This window comes from Oratosquilla oratoria, chromosome 4 (assembly GCF_046742065.1).
Source record: "Oratosquilla oratoria isolate Oo_2021 chromosome 4, ASM4674206v1, whole genome shotgun sequence".
Taxonomy (NCBI): Eukaryota; Metazoa; Arthropoda; class Malacostraca; order Stomatopoda; family Squillidae; genus Oratosquilla; species Oratosquilla oratoria.
Window position 1 is genome coordinate 6,546,378 of NC_134780.1, and position 22,819 is coordinate 6,569,196.

The 22,819-nt window shown below is 38.6% G+C and overlaps 1 protein-coding gene across 5 annotated transcripts in view; it reads right to left on the minus strand.

Annotated features, from left to right (window-relative positions):
- LOC143024610 (uncharacterized) overlaps positions 1-22,819 on the minus strand; it is a 36,083-nt gene that overhangs the window by 11,926 nt on the left and 1,338 nt on the right. For 3 of the 5 annotated variants that reach the window (XM_076183469.1, XM_076183470.1, XM_076183471.1), the window contains 5 exons: positions 19,173-19,356; positions 18,288-18,616; positions 13,018-13,129; positions 12,704-12,915; positions 3,918-8,593 (listed from right to left, as the gene is read on the minus strand). In XM_076183469.1, the coding sequence (XP_076039584.1) occupies positions 3,918-8,593; positions 12,704-12,915; positions 13,018-13,129; positions 18,288-18,616; positions 19,173-19,356 (5,513 nt within the window). Of the gene's footprint in view, positions 1-3,917; positions 8,594-12,703; positions 12,916-13,017; positions 13,130-15,228; positions 15,248-18,287; positions 18,617-19,172; positions 19,357-22,819 lie in introns of those variants that run through there. The other 2 variants (XM_076183472.1, XM_076183473.1) reach the window with 2 other exon arrangements.

Below are 22,819 nucleotides of genomic sequence, written 5' to 3' on the forward strand. Positions count from 1 at the left end.
GTTTTAATCTCCTAACATATAAACATATACTAAAAATGGCCCTCTTCCTTTATAAGGAGGATGGCCCAGCCAAGGCATAAACCCAACACTCTACCTATCCCACATCAATTTGTTGTCCCTTTTATCTTAGCTCCTTGTGGAAGAAGGGTCATCCCTGTCCCTTACCCACTGCTCAGGTCAAATGTAACGTAGCAAGATACAGCACCACCACAGCAGGACCTGACAGCCGGAGCTGGCTGTTGTTGTTGTCGTTCCCTAGACTGTCTGTCCGAGCAGTCCCGTCTCCCCAAGGAATGCCACAGCTGAAACTGGGTTTTCCCACAAATCCTATATAGAGTGTATGTTGTGTTGTTTGCGTGCATGATTGTGTATAATGCAGTCTTCCATTATGTGTTGTATGGTATGGTGTGAAGTGTTACATCCTGGGCAGCTGTTCACAATGCGGTCATCCAGCCTCTTCTGGTAGCTTAGAAGTGCTGGGTGGTGGCCGCACCGCAGTCTGGCCAGGTGGACTCTGTCCTTTCGTGGGAGAGAGGATTCAGAAGGATGGATATCAGGGGGTCTGGCATGCAGCAGTGTGTTGTCTTTCAGTGTGTTAATGGAGCGGTGAGTGATATGATTATGAATATGTTTCCGGAGGCTGGTATTTGGTGGTTGTGGAGGAAGAGAAGAGTGGAATCTGTGTATGATACAGGTCTTTGGGTGTTGTTTTAATGTTTCTTGGTGTGTGTGGGTGTTCTGCTATGTAGTGTAGCGGGTGTGATGTGTTTGTGGTGGCTGCGGCAAGTGTTTGTGTGCCTCTCATGTTGAGGTGGTCCTTGACTTTGAGGACTTTTGTTTCATGGTGTAAATGGTCTGTAGGTGTTGTATTTGTGCAGCCTGTAATTGTTTTTAGGGCTTTGTTTTGTATGATTTGAAGGGTGTTGTGGTGTGTCTCGCTGAGATTAGGAGCCCATGCAGGACTCGCATAATTCATCACTGAGCGTATGCATTGTTTGTATATTGTTGTATTAGTTTCTTTGTTTTGTCCAAATGTTGTTCCAGCGATTGACTTAAGTGCGTTAAGTCTAGGTGTGCATTTGTTTTTTATGTTTGTGATGTGTTGTTTGAAAGACATGGATGTATTGTATGTTACACCAAGAATTTTCGGTGTGTTTGCGTGTGGTATTAGAGTGTTGTTGATGTAGAGATGAGGTATGTATTTGTGTTCTTTTGTCCAATTGGTGAGAAGTGTTGCTGTAGATTTGGTTGGAGCTATTTTGAGTCTGTTTGTGATGAACCATGTGTTGAGTGTATCAAGGTATGGCTGGCTTATTTCTGCAGCTTTGTCTGTGTTACAATGTGTGCATGTGATTGTTTTGTCGTCTGCGTAGGAAGAGATTTGTATTTCTGAGGTGTCTGGTGTAAGTCATGCATGTATAGATTAAAGAGTGTGGGGGATAGAACAGAGCCCTGTGGTACTCCATTCTTAATGTTTCTGATGTGCGATGATTGGCCATTATATGACACGTAAGCATTCCTACCTACCAGATAATTGGCCAGCCATCTTTTGGTGTTATTGTGCATGTCTGTGTTATATATTTTATTTTTTAGGTTGTGGCGGGGGATAGCATCAAAAGCTTTACTAATGTCTAATGTTATAAGAAGTGTTCTGTGGTGGGGCCTATCTGAATTGATGCCATCTAAAATTCTTTGTGTGAGGTTTGTGGAGTGTAGTGGCCTAAAACTGTGTTGTGAGTCAGCAAGGGGAATATGTGGTGTGACAAGTTTAAGTATTAGGCGTTCAATGACTTTAGAGGGGGTGCAGAGAAGTGTGATTGGGCGGTGCGATGTTGGGATTGTTGGGTCTTTGTTCGGTTTTGGAATGGTGATTATTTTACCATGCTTCCAGATGTCGGGTATAGTGTTGTGTAAATAGCTGTAGTTTGCAATGTTTGTGAGTGCGTGTATACCTTGTGGTCCAATGGGTTTTAGGTGGATGTTACTTATGTTATCAGGGCCACAGGCAAATGAGTGCTTGAGATTATGTATTATGTGTTTTGTATGACTGTCTATGAAGGGTGTATAGTCTGAGTCTGTGGGAAAGTTTCTTATGTCGAATGGTGCGTCGGTCGTCAGGGTGAGAAGTGAGATGGCTTGTCTGTGCAAAATGATTTATGAGTGTGTTTGCTTGTTGTCTGTTTGAGGGTAGATTGTCTGTTGTTGTGATTATTGCTGCGTGAGAGCGTGTTGTGTTACTGTTGGATAGTGTAATGCTGTTGAGTGTTTTGTACAATTTGCTGGTGTTTGTTTTGTGATCAAGTGAATTGATAAAGTTTTGCCAATTTTGTGTTTTTTGTTTGTGTATTTTATTGGCAATCACAGTGTTTAGTGTTTGTATTTGGTCTGCTATGTTTTGAGGGATAGGTGTGGGGGTATTGTGTTTAAGTGTGTCTCGTTGTCTGATGAGGCCTTGGATTTCTGGTGTGAAGTTGGGGTTGTGTGATTTTCTGTTGCCTCTAGGGATGTATCTCTTGTCTGCATTTTGTATGATTGTATTAAAAGTGTGCACAGCATTGTTTATGTTTGTGATTGGTGTACTGTTAAGTGTTTCAAAATATTGTTCTGTCTCTTCAGTAAAAGCTTCCCAGTTACCTCTCTTGTAATTGGTGTATGTGTCTGTGGCCAACTGGGGTGCATCTTGTTTTGGTGGTGATGATGATTGGAAGGTGGTCAGGACCAAGGGTTCCAACCACTCTCCATGATGTTGTTGGGGTTAGGCAGGGGGAGCAGAAGGTGATATCAGGAGAGGAGGGAGTGTATAGGGCTTGGTGTGGGATATGTGTATGATTGTGTGTGTTGTTCATGATAGTCAATGAGTCAAACTGAGTCTGTATATCAAGCCCTCTGTCTGTTTCAGGGTTGTCGACATACCAGGCAGACGACTTGGGACCACCCCCCAACCCCAAGATTTGGGGGACAAACGGCGGCAACCAGCCCTGGCCACCGGCTCTACGCAGGTGGCACCGATCCCCAAGAGGAGCTACGACTGCCTTGGGGAGTACCACAATCCTTTTTCTCAACATGCTGGAGCTGGTTTACCCTCACTGCTGCATTATATGATGACTCTCCCTCCATAGTCCACTCAAGAATTCACAAAGCAGACAAGAAAGAAATCCCTTGTGACCACATAAATTTCTTATCCATACACAACTACTCTTCACTCACACCTGTCACTTACCCTCTTCCTTCCCTGTTCAACAGACATTCCCCTTATACCCAAGGACCACCCCATCTATCCATTCCATTCTAGGTCTTCTTTTCAAGTTCACTCCATCCACCTCTGCCTCCCATGTTTTCTTCTTTGCTAGGCTTTCTTCACTCATTCTTTCCATATGCCCAAACCATCCCACAGGAAATACCTTAAAAACTGTTTTGAGGCTCTCCTAAAGACCAAAGTCATACATCATTTGTCTATGTTAGATTTTAAAATCTACCCATAAAGGATGATACTTTTGTACTACTGCTATCCCTTCTTTATGCAATACCCTTGAACTTGTCCTTTACTACTTCTATGACTCCATTGCTCCCTGGTGGGGGTGGGGGAGAACTCTACCACTATATTCTTATGCATGTTGTAAACGGCAATAGATGGGGTGAGGGAACAAGGGATCCTCCACTCTGATATTCCCTTGTATGAAAAGTCTAATCTCTTTACCTACATAAACCAAAATATCTTCTGAATACTGTTTGAAATCATTCATTGCAAGAGTCTATCATCATTTTATGATTAATGTCTTGTAATTAATAGTTATCTTATATTTTTTTATACTGTCTGTCCTCTCCATAATGTCAGTAACCATAAGTCTTTTTTTACTGGAAAAGAAAGCAAAGTATAAAATCCTTACTAATAATACTAAATGCAATGAAATACTCACTTCTTCTTCAAGGTTTCACATCTTTCTTTCTCACATTCTATAAGCCGTTGGTGATCTTCTTCTATTGTCTGCCTTTCCCTTTCCACTGCCTTTCTACCCTTCATATGCTCTTTCAGCTTCCGAGTCAGTAATCTTACATTGGACTCATAACGTCTTTGTTTTTCTTGAAAATCTGTTGCTGATGAGGTTGCTTTATTCTTGAGTTCCTCTACTTCTGCTTGACTGATACCAAGAGACTCTTCCAAGGTAGCAACCTTTTTCTTAAGATCCTCATTGGAATCCTGTACAGCTACCTGAGATTCTAGAGTATGAATTTTTTCCAATAATTTTTTGCTGTTGTGTTCCCAATCTTTTTCTTTCTCTTCTCCATTTTTCATGAGACTCTCTATTCTCTGTGTCATATGTTGGATTTCTTGCTTGTATTTACTTTCCACACTATTTTCTTTTAATTCTATGGCAAGTTTCTGATTTTCAACTTTAAAGGCCTGAATTTCATTTTGGAGCTCTTGAATTTGCCTTTCTTTATTGTGAAGAGCATCAGAAGTCAAACTTACTTGGTCTTGCAAGTCCAACATTGTTTGACTGAACTTGGATGAATCAACAAACTGCATTTCATTCGTACTACTGGTTACAAACTGCATATCACTAGGACTGCTAGTGAAGTATTGATTGACAGACTTCTGTTCTTGTACTTTTGATGCTGCTATCTCCTCAAAATGGGGCACAACAGGATCAACACCTCTGTTAGCTATGGGAATTTCTACTGCTGGCTGCACACTTACATCCCTCTCTGGTATGTAATCTCTGAGGTTTTCATATCTTGCCAATAACTCATACTTTTCCTTTTGCAATTTCTGAAGCTCATGTAGTTTACTTTTGTGATCTTCTTTAAGTTTAGCATGAAAGCATTCAAGTTCAAGGAACATTTTTTTCTGTTTTTCATACTCTTCTGTAAGGTCACGATTCTGTAAAACCAGTTCATCTCTTTCTTTGCATGCTGCTACACCAGTACAATCTTTTTCCATCATTAAGGTCTGTAACTCTACTATCTTCTGCTGCAATGTGGTTGCAAGAACCTCACTCTGCTGCTTGCTTCCTTGTATATTCTTCATTGTTTCTTCTAATGCTAACCTTTCTCGAAGGTGCCTATCCTCTTTCTCCTGGAATTCATTAGTAACTTTTGATAATTCAGATGTAAGATCAGAATTATTTTTCTCTATAAGGCTTATCTTCTCTAAAAGTATCCTCTTCTCATTTTCCAGTATTTGTTCATAATTCCCAGTTTGTTGCATTCTTTCCATTTGTTTTCTCTCAGTGGTCTCGCATTTTTTCTTAAAGTATTCATTCTCCTTTGTAAGGGAATGTATTTGGAGATTGAGCCTTTCATTATCTTTATTTACATTTGCTACTTGTTCCTCTGATTCAGTGGCTTTTGCTTTTATTTTCTCTATTTGTACAGACAGATTTTGTTGACTTTCTTTAAGAGCTTTAATTTCAGATGCATGCTGTTCCTCTACACTGATCAACTTTCTGTCTGATTCATCTTTTTCAAAACTGTACTTCTCCAATTGTTTGTTTAAGTCATTTCTTATTTTTTCATGATTTTGTAAATCTTTCCTAAGGCTTTCAATTTGAATCTGCATTTCAGCATTTCTACTTTCTGATTTAAGTTTTTCTTCCTCTGCTGTCTTTAGTTTCAGTTCACTTTCATTTTTCTCAGCTAACACTTGCTGCTTTAGTACTTCAAGGGTTGCTTTTTCTTTATCTAATATTTCTTGATACTCTTTTCCTGTATTTTCAAGTTTTTTCTCCAATGATTGCTTCAACTTTCGTTCTTTTTGTATACTCTCCCGTAAGTCAGACAGTTCTCTCTTCATCATCTTTTCATGAGCATGAGACTCTTCAATTTCATGTTTTAAGGCCTCTGATTCTGCTCCAAATATTTCACATGCTCTCTGTAGTTCTGCATAGCTCTTTTCCAAGTTACCATATTGTTCATGTACTAGATATATTTCTTCATCCTTTTTGAGAATTGCCTCCCGGTAATTTTCTAAGCTTTCTTGCATATTCTGAATCTGATCCTCTCTGAGACTTACAGCTTCTGTTAAGCTCTTCTTCTCAATCTCAAAGGTACTAATAACTTTCTTCTGGCTGTCAAGAGATGTTTGTAGAGTCTCATTTTTCAATGTCATCTCCTTGATGTCAACATTCAATGTTTCAAGCTCTTTCTTCATATCATCCACTTTCACTTTTTCTACAGCAACTGTTTCAGCTTCATTCACTTTCTCCTCTAGTGTTTTCCTCATTTCACTGCTTTGTAGCAGGTCTGCCTTGAGAGTATCAATTTCTCGGTCTTTGGCTGCAATATCGTGTTTCATCTTGTAGAAATTTGTGGTTAGTTTACTCATCTCTTCACGGACTTTGGCGATGGCATCATCTACTTCTTTCTTTTCTGCATTGGCTGCCCCTAAACTGACTTCTAATTTTAGTTTTTCTTCTTTTAATGTGGTAATTTGAGAATCTTTAATCTTCAAGTCATTTTGAAGCCCTTTCTTGGATATTTCTAAACCATCCACTTTGCTTTCCAATAAATTTATTCTTACATTTCTCTCGTTTAATTGTTCTGTGTTAACAGCTACTGACTGATGTAAAGTTTTCAACTCACTCTCATGTTTACGGATTAGGATCATTTTCTGCTTAAGGTCATCTTTGTACATATCAATTTCTCTGTCACGATCTGCTAAAGTTAGCCGTAACTGATGAAGCTTCTGTCTATCTTCCTCTAACTTACGCACCCGCTCGGTAAACAACTGCTCTGAAGCTCCCCTATCTCGCTCAACCTGGTTAAATACAGCTTCTCTCTCTACCATATCTGCCTGAATGGTCTCCAAATGATGAAGCAAAGCCTCCTTTTCCCTAAAAGCTCTTTCCTTTCCTTCCTCAAGCTGTTGTTTAAGTGATGCTACTTCTCCCTGAAGGGTTTCAAATTGAGAAGACTTCATTGTAAGACTTGACTGTGCAGTCATGACCTCCTGCTGCAAAGTTGCCCTTGCTGTTTGTGCCTCATGAAGATGTTCTTGATACCAAGCTTTTGAAGCATTTGCTGCTTCAATTTCTGCAGCTGCAACCCTAATGGCACTTTCAGCTTGAGCCTTTGCTTCCATTATGTTTTGATTTTGCTGCTGTACCTCAGACAGTTTCAATCTCATAGACTCTAAATCACTTTCTAATGTCCCTTTGCTTTTGTTCACCTGTTCTAAATTTACTTCAAACTGATCACATCGTTTTATTTTTTCCCGAAGTTCATTGTTAGATTTACCACACTCTTTGGCTTTATTTTCAAGTGATGTCTCCAGAGCAGCTATCTTTTTAGAAAGGAGAGCATTAGCAGATTTCAAATCACTAATTTCCTCTGACATGGTTTGTTTTGCCTGTATGGCAGCTGCACTTTCTTCCTTGACAGTTTGGGTATCACTTACAGCCTTATTGAGCTTTGTTTGCAACTGAGTTTTCTCATATACACTGTTCTCTAATTCCTGCTTCAACATTTCTAATTGCCCTTCCAAGTTTGCTCTCTGTTTCAAGACCTCAAAATACTGCTTTTGATTTGTTTCTGTTATTTTAGTTTGCATGATTTCAACTTGCTGTTGGAAAACTTCCTTCTCTCTAACAGCATTTTGTACTTGAATAGAAAGTCTATGAAGCTGTATTTCCAGATCCTCCTTTTGAACTTGTAATTCTTTGATGTTTTTCTCATAGTCTACAATTGGTGTGGTTTTTGGTGGTGGCTTACTCTTTAATTTATTTAGTAATCTCCTGTGGTCCTCAATTTGAGCACCGGAATCTGATACAAGACGTTTAATCCTGAGGTATTCATCCTCATAGCCACTCAGATCTGACAGAGTTGAAAGGTTTGAAGATGTGTCAGAGTAATTGGACATTACCTCAAGTGCATTACTTGAGTGATCCGAGTGGTTGTCTGAAAAGTTGGAAGCAGAGTCCAAAGTATCTCTCACTTGCCTTATAGCCCTCATCATATTTTGAGACTTTAGCACATGTAAGTTGGAATCATTTCTATTTTCAGATAAATTAGTCATGGATGGGAGAAGTGAGCTACGAGAAATGTTAGAACTGTCATCTGAGGAAACAGTCCCTCGGCTTCCCAGCGTTGCACTGCTTGCAAGAGAGGACTGAGAGGTATAATGTTGTCCTTCATGCAAACCATTATCATATCCCTTCTTCCTGTGCCTGTTTCTCTTCTTCTTTGTTTTACTGGTACCAACAGGTGGCTTGGTACTCACCTGGCCATCACCAAGATAAGACTTTTTCTCAACTACAGTTCTGATTGAACCAGCTGGATACATGTGAACTTCACGGTACACTTCTACTGGTCCGTGTTCACCCATGCCCACAGGAACACTAATAACTTTACTTCCTCTTCTTCCTTTTCCATGTTCCTCACCCTTTTCCTCCTCTTTCCCACTACCACCACCTCCACCTCCAGTGCTTGGTTGACTGTTGTGCACATCACATAATTCCTTGTTACTTTGAGTGACATGCTGATGTGTCAGAAGTCCCTTTGGTACAGGTGATGACATGTTGAGACTGATGATACTCCGAGTTAGAGCTGGAGTCCCCACCCTCGATTTCACTATGGAAGGAGAAACTGTGCTGGTCTGTAACAGAAAATGAAATAATAATTAAAATTTCATAGCATAAAGGATTAACCTGGAAATGAGCATAAATCAATCTGTAGTCTTGGTTTTTCCTTGCAGGAGACTTGTGGATCCCAGGCATCCATCCAGAGCCAATGGGTGGGACACAAATCACTTTGAAAAATTTTGTATTGCTGTCTGAACTGTGTGAATATTAGGTAATGTAAGATGTGGTGACTGCATCTGGTACATACATATGCTTTCAGGGGGCACAAGTCTCATGTAAGAGAGAACCAAGGCTGGTTATCATGTCAATTCTATGTTGGTTTTGTTGATGAGGTGAAGAAATTTGGATATAGCGCATAATATGTTAGTGCAGCGGGGAAGAGAAAGTATAAAAAATGTGAATGTGAAAAGGGAGACTGAATGAATGAATGATCTGTTATGTCACCCTGGCTGTTCAATCTATACATGGATGGGGTGGTGCAAGAGGTAAATGCAAGGGTAATGGGTCAGGGATTGGAGATGGTTAAAGAAAATGGGAGATAAGCCAGTTGTTGTTTGCAGATGACACTGTGCTTGTAGCAGGATTGGAGGAGGGATTTAGGATGTTAGTGACAGAGTTTGGGAAGGTGTGCTTAAGAAGGAAGTTGAAGATAAATGTGGGTAAAAGTAAGGTGATGACATGTACAAGGGGAGAAAGTGGCAGCAGACTGGAAGTGAGTATTAAGGGAGAAAGACTGGAGAAAATGGATAGTTTTAGATACTTGGGTGTGAATGTGGCAGGAAAGGGAGAAGTGGAGGTAAAATGTAGATTGAGAGAAGCGAGTAAATGCCTTGGTGGATTAAAAAGTGTTATGAGAAATAGACATTTAGGAATGGATGCTAAGAAAAGATTGTATGAAGGAGTGATTGTGCCAACAGCACTGTATGGGGCAGAAACATGGAATATAAGAGAGGAAGAGAGGAGGAGTTTGAATGTGTTTGAGATGAGGTGTCTGAGAAGTATGATAGGGGTTACTAGGCTGGATAGAGAGAGAAATGAGGAGGTGAAGAGGAGAACAGGGGTGGAAAGGGAGTTGGGAGATAGGGTGGATGAAAGAGTATAGGGATGGTTTGGACACATGGAAAGAATGAGTAAAGAAAGACTAGAAAGAGGTGTGAATGGCAGAGGTGGAAGGAATGAACATGAGGGGTCAACCTAGGATGAGATGGATGGATGAGGTAAAAGGGGCTTTGGGAAAGGGCAGAAGACAGGGGTGAATGGAGAATGGTTGCACAGGGTGGGGCGCGGAAACTTCCCGATTTGGGGATTGAATTATAAAGTGTTTACACTTCACAATTCTTTATTCTACTTTTATGTCTGTCACACAACATGGGAGATTTACTTTTACACAGTTCTAAAAACAATATCTTTTAAATGTCCACTTCCATTGTCAATACACTGATTCAGACGATTTTGGAAGCTTTGGTCTACTCTCTCTAGCATGGTGAGCTGTATATTGGCTATTTCAGTGCAGATGACATTCTGTAGGTCTTCCAGGGTCTATGGACAGTCGTTATAAACCATGGATTTGAGATAACCCCACAGGAAATAATCATAGGGGCTTAAATCAGGTGAGCGCGCTGATTTCCCTGAGAGGCGATTTAAACTGGCCAGCGCGCTTGCCTGATTTAGCCCCCTGTGATTATTTCCTGTGGGATTATCTCAAATCCATGGTTTATAACGACTGTCCACAGACCCTGGAAGACCTACAGAATGCCATCCGCACTCAAATAGCCAATATACTGCTCACCATGCTAGAGAGAGTAGACCAAAGCTTCTGAAATCGTCTGAATCAGTGTATTGACAATGGAGGTGGACATTTAAAAGATATTGTTTTTAGAACTGTGTAAAAGTAAATCTCCCATGTGTGACAGACATAAAGGTAGAATAAAGAATTGTGAAGTGTAAACACTTGATAATTCAATCCCCAAATCGGGAAGTTTCCGCGCCCCACCCTGTATATGGATGATGCTGTGATGCATGAGGTGGAATGGGTGGGGGATGGGGGGTGAGGGAGTATGTGTGAGAAATATTTTGACGCAGCCTGAAGGGATTTCTCCCCCTCTTCTCCTTTTCTGTATGTGGGGATGGAGAGGGGGGGGTCGCCAATTTAATGAAGCGGCCTTGCTGTGGATGTGCTGTGTCTTGTGACACTGCTTCTGACCCAGGGTAGTGGGCAAGATGCAGGGATGACCTGTCATCCAGGAGGTGCCAAGATAAGAGGGAAGGAAGAGGGTGGAGGGGAGTAGAGTGTGATAAGGATGGAATAGGTGGGAGTGGTTTTTATGACTTTGTTTTTTGGCTACCTCCCTTATAAGGGGGAAAAAGAGTCTTTGGTATATGTACTAATACTAACTTTAGAAGGTACTTATAATAACTTTAGAAGGTACTTATAATGATAACTTTAGAAGGTACTAATAATGATAACTTTAGAAGATACTAATAATTTTAGCAGGTATTAATAATAACTTTAGAAGGTACTAATAATAATAACTTTAGAAGGTACAAATAATTATAACTTTAGCAGGTACTAATAATGATATCTTTAGGTACAATTAATGTTAATTTCAGATGGTACTAACAATGATAACTTGGAAGATACTAATAATGATAACTTTAGAAGGTAGTAATAATGATAACTTTAGAAGGTACTAATAATGACAATCTTAGAAGGTACCAATAATGATAACTTTAGAATAGGGGTGTTGAACTCAAATCTTTTCAAGGTCCAATTATGCACTTGGTTATATAATGCTCACTGGCAAAGCATGTTATATAATGCTCACTGGCAAAGCATGTTAGGGCATCATTACATGTGGTGAAGGTTGAAATGATAAGAATTCAAACCCTTCTTGGGGTGAATTGAACTAAAGGCATGGTTCATTAAATTCCACACAATGAAGTTCATTGTAAAGGGCACTGTCCTAGCCTCTGATAAGGGGGAGTTTGTAATGTTAAACCAAATCATCATTAATCACTTGCTGAAGGTAAAACCAGCCCCACACTCATAGATGTGTTCTCAGGAACAATTTATAAATTGTGATTAGAGTTTCCTTTTGGAGTCTAAGGCCTGTAATTGTGGCTGATTGGAACAAAATTGGATTTTCAGAGGCAATGACTGAAACCAAGTGATTGGTGTGAGGAATGGGTGCAGGTCAGCAGACAATGGACTGGGAATGATGTAAAACAGCTCGTCTTCACATGAAAATAAGCCAGTGCTGTGAAACACTCAACAAATAAATGTGGCATGAAAGCCATGAATATACAAACCTACATGTATGGGGGGAGGGGGCCATCTGCATATAGCAGGCATGTGAAATCACTGTGTATTTAAGAATCCCTTCTCATGGTTTGGCATTATTGTCATGTTTTTCTAAAAAAAAAAAAAAAAAAAAAAAAAAAAAAAAAAAAAAAAAAAAAAAAAAAAAAAAAGAGCTTGTAACTGTTATTCATAATATTTTTGACCCATTTTGGATTGATACTCAGTGCATGAGAATTTAATTTGACTCGTGAAAATGACTCGTTCCCCCACTACCGTGAGAGGGGCGACACCCCACTCCCACACCAACCTCTGCTTTGCTGTTTTGCTCCCTTGCAAATTTCCTCTTTTTGTTTTTTTTCCAGACCTCACTCACATGTCTGATATAGTATCCTTAACCCCTTCCATACGGTGCCGCACACGTAGGCGTCATGGACTTGGATCTCGGTGGCAGCAACCAATGCCAGCCGTACGACGTGTCGTAATATTACTCGCATCATAAAATATAGTCACCGCTTATATCGATCGTTCTCTCTTCACCCGTGAATTTTGATAACCATAGAAAATGCGATTACAAAAGAATTAGAAAGAATGTCATTATGGAGGGGCGACTACAATAAATATAATCAAGACGCCGATATGGCAGCCTCGCGAATACACTCGCTCCCCATGACGCCTACGTGTGCGGCACCGTATGGAAGGGGTTAACTACAACACAAGACTGTGTATATCTCTAATCTATAATTTTCACTCACACTGATCTCAAATGAATACACAATGCTATAACTTCCTTTTGAAACTTTGTAAAGGTATTCAAATGCCTTACCAAATTATGCGGCATCTCGGATTTCATCACAGTTGTAGGTGAGGAGGGCAAAATTTTTAGGGATCCATTGGATTTAGTTATAGTTTTTGAGGTCAATGTATTATTAGAGGCACTCTCGATGGTGTATGCAGCATCACTGCTTGGCTCCTTTTCCATCCTGGACACAACAGAGTCAGCCATTTCATGGGATACAGCACGAATTTTGATAGGCCCTAAAAAGGAAAGTTTTAATGTTAATTTGCAGTAGCAACTGGCATCAATGAACTCTAACAATTAAAATTTTTAAAATTAAATCAAAGTGGCACATAACATACCAATATGTGTTTCCTGAAGAGCTAAAGAAGAAGCAGCGGCTTGACTCAAAGCTTGTAGTGCATCGCAGCCAGAACTCACCACTGATGGAAGGTTGGCTTGTTTTAAAGCATCCTGCCAAAGTAAATAACAGTTTTCCTCTTAATATATCTTACTACTACATTACTTAAAAAAATGCAACAAATGTAAATGTAAAATAATTAAGTAAAAATGTATAGGAAATATTTAAAATAAAAACTGTAACTATGATACAATCTTCCCATTACATCTTATGCTTGAAAATATACAACAGAAATATTGTAGGGGTGGCACATGTATGACATATATTATGTATGCATATATTGTATATTATACATTATGTATATAAATGCATGTATAAAATTACGTAGAACTAAGTAGCAAGTTCCCCCACAAATGTGTTTCTGATGCAGTGAGGCATCAGATTTTCCCTAGCCCTGAACGAGAACACACATTCGCTCTATCATTTTTTCATGTAGTCGGTGTTACTATATTTTTCTATACATTTACTGTTCTTTAATTTTAGCCACAACATAAATTGGTAGCACCTGTTTCAAAACATTTGCTATTGTGAGAACATTTTGTTTTGTGCATTATGAAGTACTCCAAATGCAACTTTGAACTTTCAAGTGATACGTACTATAGTCTATACCCGGCCAGCATATTGCACTTGTATTTGTGCATTTTCATTCTTCTCTCCCTTTCTAGTTTTTAGGTTTACAGGATGTAGTAACTTTTATAAAAAGTGATGGTGCTCAGGAACAGTGTATTTCAAATATGTGCCATATGGTTTCCAGTATTCAGGCTTCATTTGAACTTTTGTTTATTGTCATAGTCAACATCACCTCAGACAGGGGCTCATTCTTTCACACTGTTACATCAGGATCCTTCTATTATTAAATTTTCTGGTGATGATCCCCAATATAAAGCTGTTGATTTGATTCACCAGTACAAAGATTGTATTGTAAATACTAATATTTCAGCGGGGTCTGAGAAAATTTCTTTTGTGGGGTCACAGCTTGTGCCTAACTCTTTGGCTTCTGAGATGTTATCTGCTTCTTGTCTCAACCTGTAGTCTTTGGATTACAATTATGAACAGTTTAGGTCTAGTTTCCTTAATTTTTTTTCTGATACCCCTGTAGGCAAATCCTTACAATGGTGTTTTCATCTGGCTGATGTTCTTACATCCAAATTGTGCACTCTTGACTATAGGCATGCTCAGGTCCATGCCAGCAAAATTGTAGTTGAAGCCTTAGATTCTCCCATTCAGAGTGGCTTGATCATGGCACTATCTCTTTAGATAGGTTCCGCTTTATTTTGGAGTTTCTTTTATACATCATTTTCTTAGCACCTTTTGAGAAGAGAGCTGCCTCTTCTCTCAGCTTTAAGACAGATGAGGCCGGATATCCAGCAATTGCTGTCTTTTTCTCTTGTTTAACTGGTGCCAGTTCTTGTTTCTTTATTTGATGTATTGTCTATGTATAATCATATATTCCTTGTGTCATGTTATTATGTTATTTTTATATTTCTGGGTGTTCTAGTATGTGTTAATGTTTTTGTATATCATGTTCCGTGCCCTTGTGCTTGTCTGCTCCCTGCCATGAATGTTGTTTCCTTGGTGAGGGCATCAAGAGGTTGTGGCCGAGCCATGTAGGGGTGGCACATGTATAACATGTATTGTATATTATATATCATGTATGTATATGAATATTGTATATTATACATTATGTATGTATATAAATGTATGTATAAAATTACATAGAACCAAGTAGCAAGGTCCTGCACAAATGTGTGTCTGATGCAATGAGGCATCAGATTTTCCCTAGCCTTGAACGAGAGCACATGTTCACTCTATCATTTTTTTGTGTAGTCGGTGTTAATATATTTTTCTATACATTTATTTTTCTTTAATCTTAGCCACCCAAAACAATATCACATTTCTATTTCAAATTCCATTCTTGTACATAATGCACATTTTTCAAATAATGAAAACATTAACCTATATACATAACTAATTGTGGCACATTTAGTGCCACATGCCCATATGTTGACAGACTATGAAACTGTGTTTTTTCTTCCTTTTGTTTGTAACCCTCAGTTCACTTTAAAAGAATTTATGTTTTGTCATTACACCTGCCACTACAGGTAATTTGTGTAATTGGAGGGGGGGTGTAGGGGTGTGTAGCAACACCCACCTTCCAGCCATCTTGTGACTCACAGCATCACCAAGCAGTCAGAGACTAACCATGGAAGAGGCTACATGTCCTGTCACTTCTCTGTAACTAGGTAGTTAAGTCTCCCAATAAATCTCAGAACACATCCCTGCCTTTCCATATGAACCAAGCATTAATCTTTTGCTACATATGACCCTAAGCTGAATAAAATCACCTGGCAGCAGCTAAAACAAATGTTTAAGTGGCCAACAACAACAAAATGGTTAATCTAGATGAGTTAACCCTTTTACTGTGCAAGGGAATTTCGTTCATTTCCATTAAAATAGCCTGGCATCAGCCAGAACAAATTTACAAGTTATCAGTCACAGTTAAGGGTTCATAAAGAAATACCTAATCCTTTCATATGCAAAAGGGTCCCTTTGGTTGAATAAAACTGCCTCATGATGAGTAAAAATTTGTAAGTCTTCCAAAGTAGTGAAAATGTAAATATCCTTGGCTAAATCTAATCAGTCAGAATTAATACAGAAGTTACTAATAGAAGTGAAAATGTTAATTGAGATCAATTCAATCTCTTCACCAAACAGAGGGTTTCTCTTGGCTGAATAAAGTTGTTTGTTTGCAGTCAAAATGAATATCTAAGTCATTAAAAGTGGTAAGGGTGGCAAAATTGATAGTAGAAATGTATGACCCACACAATTAGGTAAACAGTAATAGAGATGAAACTAACAGTATGAAGACAGTGTCTTGGTAGCATATTTTCCCATTTTGTGTACATAATTTTTTTCATTGTCATCTTCCCTCCATTTCTACATTATCAAATTCACAAATATGCTACCAGTTTCTCTTTAGACAAAAGTTTCTACAGAATCTACAAATGATTTAAAACAGACCAGTCTCCAATACAAGCAATATTTTTGAAAGAAAGAAAACAAAAGAAAAAAAATCAAGACCTCATGCTTTAAAATACAGCAGAAATGTTAAGCATGCCAACACTCATGCATACACAGCTTTACGGGTTTATATAAAATCAATCCATACATATACCAAAAGGTGCTTTCCCCCGTATGAGGGAGGTAGCCAGTCAAGTCATGCACCCATCCCTCACCCATTTGTTGTCCCTCTTAGGTCCCTATGAATAAAGGTCATTCCTAACCCCACCCACTGTTAGGGTCAGAAGCAGTCCAGTAAGGCATAGCACTTTCACATCAAGGTAGCATTCCCACAGCAGGGCCCAACATTACATGACAACCCTTCCTCTTCATCACTCAAGAATATATAACATATAAGATTTAACTTCTTTTCTCAGATTTTTTAAAATAAATTTTCCATGGATATTTCTAATATTTTTCAATATAAAAATGAAAACAAGGACAACAGCAATAACACAAACTTATGGACAAAATCCTATGTATTTACCAAACATACTGACTACATGGTGACATACAATCAGTACTTTAGGGACTGTTTTGGGAAATCCCCTATAAATCACAACCACACATCATTTATCTATGTTTGAGTACAATCTCTATTCATAAAGGAATAATGAGATGCTTTTGTACAATTGTTGTCCACTTGAACCCAAATTTTCTCACTTCTATATTTCTTCGTTCTCTGATCCCTGTGGTGTTGGTGATGGAGAGAAGAGTATTGCCACCATGTTCCCATGTATCTGATAGAAATTGACTAAATGGGATGGAATGAGGGGGATTATGGATTCTCACTCCATATTTTTCTCTTATGAGGAGTCAAGGCATAAAAGAGTTTGGAAAGAAGACTCCAACTAGATCCCTTGTAACTGGGTCATAAAATGTGCGTGGGTGTGGTATGGATGAGAACAACAGGAAAGAGATTGGTAGTACATTTAGGAGAAGAAAGATGGATATATAAGCATTGAATGAAACAAAACTGAAAGGTAAGGGTGAGTTGGAATTTGGGAACATGGTGAGTAGGGTGCAAGGAGTAATGGTCAGACAAGGGAGGGAGTGGAACTGCTGATGAATGATGAATTAGGTGAGTGACATGGTGGAGTGGAGCAGAATATGGGTGAAAGTGAAACTGGGAAAAGATATGGGCTTTTGTGAATGTATATGGCCCTAGTAGTGAGGAAAGTGAAGAGAAGAGGGACACATTTTGGAATGATTTAAACGAGTGTGTAGAGAGCTTTGGGATGTAGGGATGACCTGTCATCCAGGAGGAGCCAAGATGACAGGGAGAGGTGGTGAATGGGGGTGGAATGGGTGGGGATGAAATGGGAGCGAGTGGAATTATGCCTTTTGACTTTGGCTACCTTCCTTGTAAGGGGGTAAAAGCCCTTGGCATATTTATGATATATGTATATTTTTTACACCTTTTCACACATGGAGAGCTGACTATGGGAGGGTCCCAGGATCATTGCTAGCCACTGTAGGGCTGCAGGTTTTTCCACTTAGTGAAATTTGAGGCAAAAATACAATCATATCTCAGCATTATGGGTGCCAATACCAAGCCCTGTGGGACTCTGCTGATTCTTCCTGTCCATCCGGTTCTTTACTAATGTTCTCATTTACTGACCTCTGCGGAAGTCTTTCATTCCTGGAGGCTTTCTTTAAGTCCTTGATGCTCCAACTTCCACAATAGTTGTTTGTGAGGTACCTTGTCAATTTTTTTTTTCACATCTACATAAATACAATCCGCTCAATCATCTCTCCCTTGCAACACACCAATTCCCTTTGAATTAAAACTTAAAAACTATAAAATATGACTCATCTGTGTATCAAATTTGGCCTTCTGTCAAGATGTCCATCTTTAGATATTTTGTCCATCTGTTTTTCACAATTCTCTCACACAATTAATATATATATGCACAAACACATGCATTTTACTTAAAGGAATATTGCTAAATGTGTCTAATAAAAAAGGCTTTTGTTGCCTAATATCTTTAGAGATAATTTGGATTAGTCAAGCCAATATTCAGATAAAAATTGTATAATTAATGGCCCTACTTTCCTACTTTATAAAAAATGAAAATATAATGATATGGCAGCAACTACTCCACTATTAAAATACTGCAAAGTTATTTAACTCCTTTAAGCAAAACTCACCCTGGTTACATCCAATATGGGGGAAGCAGTGGAACTTTTACCAAGTGAGGTGGAGGAGAAGTTGAGAAAGGGGGTGACTGCAGCGGTAGGCAAGATGCCGGTGTTTCTCCAGTCTGCACTACTGGTGGCACAGGACGTGGCAGAGGTCAAGGAGGAGGTGGTGGTGGCAGTGGGTGATGAGCATCCAAAACTGTGCACTTGAGCCAACAGCGAGCCTCCACTTACACTACCATCTCTACTTTGGTCACATGAACTACTACTGGCACTTAAACTTCTAATAATGCCACCACTACCAACACCCCCACTACCTACCCACAACTGCCCACGATCTGGTGAGAGACAAAGCATTATACGGTTTCATTCTTTCATTCAGGCAAACTTTGAGATCTTCATACCATAAAAACATTACTTTTTCAATTAAACCAATTTCAAAACCCACACATGCTAAATATGTACACTTAATGATATGGGTTACTTCCAAGGCTTTTGATTAAATTGCAACTACTAGCACCCTCAGTCAGTATTTAGTTAGCAAGCACCAATACAAAGCAAAATACACCACAATTTCCAAGTAATTCAAGCAATGATGAATTTCTTAACTGAACATCCTACACTTAACTGTAAACCATTGAACTATAGTTTGTAGTTTTATATCATCACATATAAACACTATATATTCAAAAGCAGAATAAAAACTTCACTATGATGCACCATTTCCTAAGTGGATGTCTTATCAATTACTTGTGAATGATGATAACAACATAACACAATTTTTTTTGTATTTCTAAACATACCACATTCAGACTGAAGCAAATAAAATAAACTCATGTTTTCCAGAGATGCAGCCTTCCAAGACTAATCATATTATACAATCATGTGTATTACCTATAAGATGGTGTAGGAAAGGCTTTGGGATGTGATGAGGTGAAGAGTCATTTGAGTCCAAATCTGCATCACAATCTTTTTGTGCTTCACAATCTGCCTCGCATTCTTGCTGTGGAGATCCTGGAGGTGTGAGGCTGTATGACTCTTGTGGAGATCTTGGAGACCCAGGATTCAAGTCTTCCTCCTGTTGCCATTTTTTTATGTTAATTATTAAATACTGCCACATAAATTTTCTTTATTTCAAATGAAAATTTCAAAGTAGTGTATTTAATGACTTCTTCATGTTACCTTCTAATTCTGAATTCAAATTTAAGGATTACATGTACAGTACTACCTCTCATTAACAGATTAAAAGGGGGGTAATGGTGTCCATTGATTTGGAGTGGTTTTTGGGTGGCATAGTGATTACATGCACTAAACAACAGCACCAAAAACACAGCAAAAACACTGCAAACACAGCTAATTAATGTCTATTAATGAGAGGTAGTACTGTATTCTATCCTATCTGACCACATTTATGAAATTTTAAATTCATAAACAGAATTCTAGCCAAATTCCACTGAAAAACTTAAGGGTAAAAAATGTCCATCAACAAGGTATATATGAAAATTGCATTCAAGTCATATGTAGTAAGGTAATCAATATTACAAAATACAGTAAACTCCTGATTATCCAGACACTATTAACCAAATAATCTCTGGTCAATAATAATTGTAAATGTATGAAAAAGATTGTCAATTTATATTAACAGTGTCAAAGTGGTAAAGAAAATAGGAATGAGAGGAAGGTACAATAAATTAAATCTGGGAAAGGGGAGGTTTTGTATCGTGTTTCATCTCTGATAACTAGTGCTTCTGTCCTTGGAGACTATAGGTCAAGTTATGGAGGTAGTAAGGGAGACTGAAGGAGGCATAATGGAAGTTAAAATTGATCAGATAGGAAGAGAAGTATGTGAGAGAATGGATGAGGATAGGGAGATGGCAGGTAAGAAGATGGGAAAATGGGAAGGGTGGAGAGAATAAGATTGTACTTGAAAAAGCTGTAATAAGTGAAACGTCGTACAAATAAAGGCTCTGTCCTCATATGGTGTTTAACTCGTCATAAGAAGAGAAGATGAACGGAGAAGGTATGGAGAAGGGGAGGGTTAAAAGTGGTATGAAGGAGGGAAGGAATAAGAATGGTAAAGAAAAGGGATAAGGTGTAATGTCTGTAGAAGAGGAGGGAGTAAAATGCAGTCATCTGGTGTAGGTTTCCCAAAGTAATTAATGTCATCCTAACACAACAAGTCTTGTTCAATCAGTCAATCAGATGTCCTAGTCTACTCTTGCCAGGCTAATTCTTGCTTGTCTTGGGAGTGATTTCTCTGTTGGGCTGATTTCTGGGGGGAATACAGTATAGTATAAATTTAAATTTTTATGAACTGTTTGTAGATTATGACTACAAGTAGTTTCCTTCTGCTGTCCCATGCATGAATTTATCACAGATTTTATGCTTATTTTCTTGTTGATTTTCACTGGCAAGTCCTTCAGTGCAAGTACGAAAAGTAAGGCCCAGAGTTTTGGTGTTCTTTCTCAATGGAAGGGTTTGGTTACTCACTTTTACTTTTGAATGATTCTTCAATTCATGGTTGTTTGATATATTACCGATAAATTCTAAGGGGAGGCCTCCATTCTATTACTGTATTTCCAAGACATTGTTCTACTTTGTCTAAGTAGGTATGGGTGTTCTTAGCAGCTATTTTGTACTTGCTATGCTGGATTATTATTGTCAGGTCACCTGTACAAATAAGTGTTTTGGTGTTATGTCCTGGATCTGATGTTGGGAGAATGCTTGTGAATACAGGTGAGATCATTACTTTTTGGGGTACTCTATAGTTTTACAGTCCCAGAAATTTGGTTGATATTAGTCACTCTGTATTGTCTGCCAACTAAGAAGTTTGCTATCCATTTTTTGTCATTGTTGATATCTGGAAACTTTAGATACAGCCTTGCTTGTGTCTGTTGCAACAATGATTGTTTTTTCTTTATATCTTTCCAGCATGTCTTTTTTTTCAATTTGTTCCCAAGCCTTGTGATGTCCTGCCATCCCACAACAAGAGATTTTCTCTGTAAGTTTTATCCATTCCCTTCCATGATCATGTCACCTCTTTCTCTTTTTTCTTTACTATTTTCTAATGATGGCAAGTCCAATGCATCTCTTCTCCACTTACAAGGTTTATCTACTAAGTAGGGGAACGACTTATTTGCTGTTCTTTATATTCTATCAATCTCATTTGTATCCTCCATTTTGTGCACACCACACCATTACTGCATAGGCTAGGCTGGGGCAGACTAAGCTATGAATTCTTTAACATCTCTCCACCCATGGAGTGGATGGCCACTTTTATGTTCGTCAACAATGTCTTGCCCACAAGCTTGTATTTGTTGAGTGACAAATTAGCCATGGCTAGCATTCACAAATCCATATTCTCTTTTACTTTTATAAAAGTTTCACTTCCCACTGAATAAATCATTGAAGGTCTGCTTACGTTTTTGCTCATTTAAATTTTCCACATTTTCTACACTTAGTTCTAGTCATGTATTCTGTCTAGATCTTTATGTAATCATGTGTAGTCTTCTCTTTTATTCTCCTCATGATCTCTAAGTTACCTGCAAAAATATTAGAGTTGCTTGTTCTTCTTTCTATCATGCCAATAATGAAAATCCAGAACATCATGGGTATCAGCAGTGACCTCCATGAAACTCTACAAGTCATTTCCTTTCATCCTGACATCTTTTTCTTTACTAGTCTTCATGTATCACTTCCTCCCATATCCATTACAAGAAGTTCTCTTTAAGTCCTTCAGTAAGTTCCAACTTCCATAGTACTCACTCATGAAGCACCTTATGACAAGCTTTCTCCAGATATAAGTATACACAACCTATCCATCCCTCTCTCTCTTGTAGCACCTCAGCTGCCTAAATCAAAACTTACCTGGTTCAATATGCATGACCTTCCAGTTTTGAAACCAAAGTGATTGTGCGGAAATGTGATGTGTTTTGTACACTTTAATAATGTGTAAAGGTCTGGGTTTGTTTCACTGTTGTCAGTTTGCAGAAGGGGAGGGAAGGTAGGCACAAGTGAGCTGCTCTCTTTAAGAGGAAAAAAGAAAAAAAATGTTAGGAGTATTGGATAAAAGGAAGTTAGAGTGTTCTGAAAGGCTGAGTCAACACTGAGCCATTTATAGGTGCTGGCCCAAAGGTAGAGCTATTCCTTTTTCTTTTAACTCCTTTAGACAGAAGGTTTATGAATAACTTTCTTTTTATGATGCACCTTTGGATGTCCATCTTCGACACCTGTCTTACCAAACTGGTATGGGAGGCAAGAAATGGTATGATGTGTCTGTAACTCTCAAGTGACCAAAAAATCAAGTTGTAAAGCTGTCTGGATAATTGAGGGTTAACTCTACCAAGACAAAAATTAATACAAACTAAATCTCAGTTATAAGCCCTGGTCACACATTCAAGCTTCCATAAAATGTTGTGATTTTGAAAAGCTGGAGGATTACTTCGCTTACTGTATTCTAGAATTCCCTAAGGACTATTTAATGATGTGTCTAATATTCATACAAGTTTAACTTTTCTTAGTTTCCCATTTAGCTTTTCAGT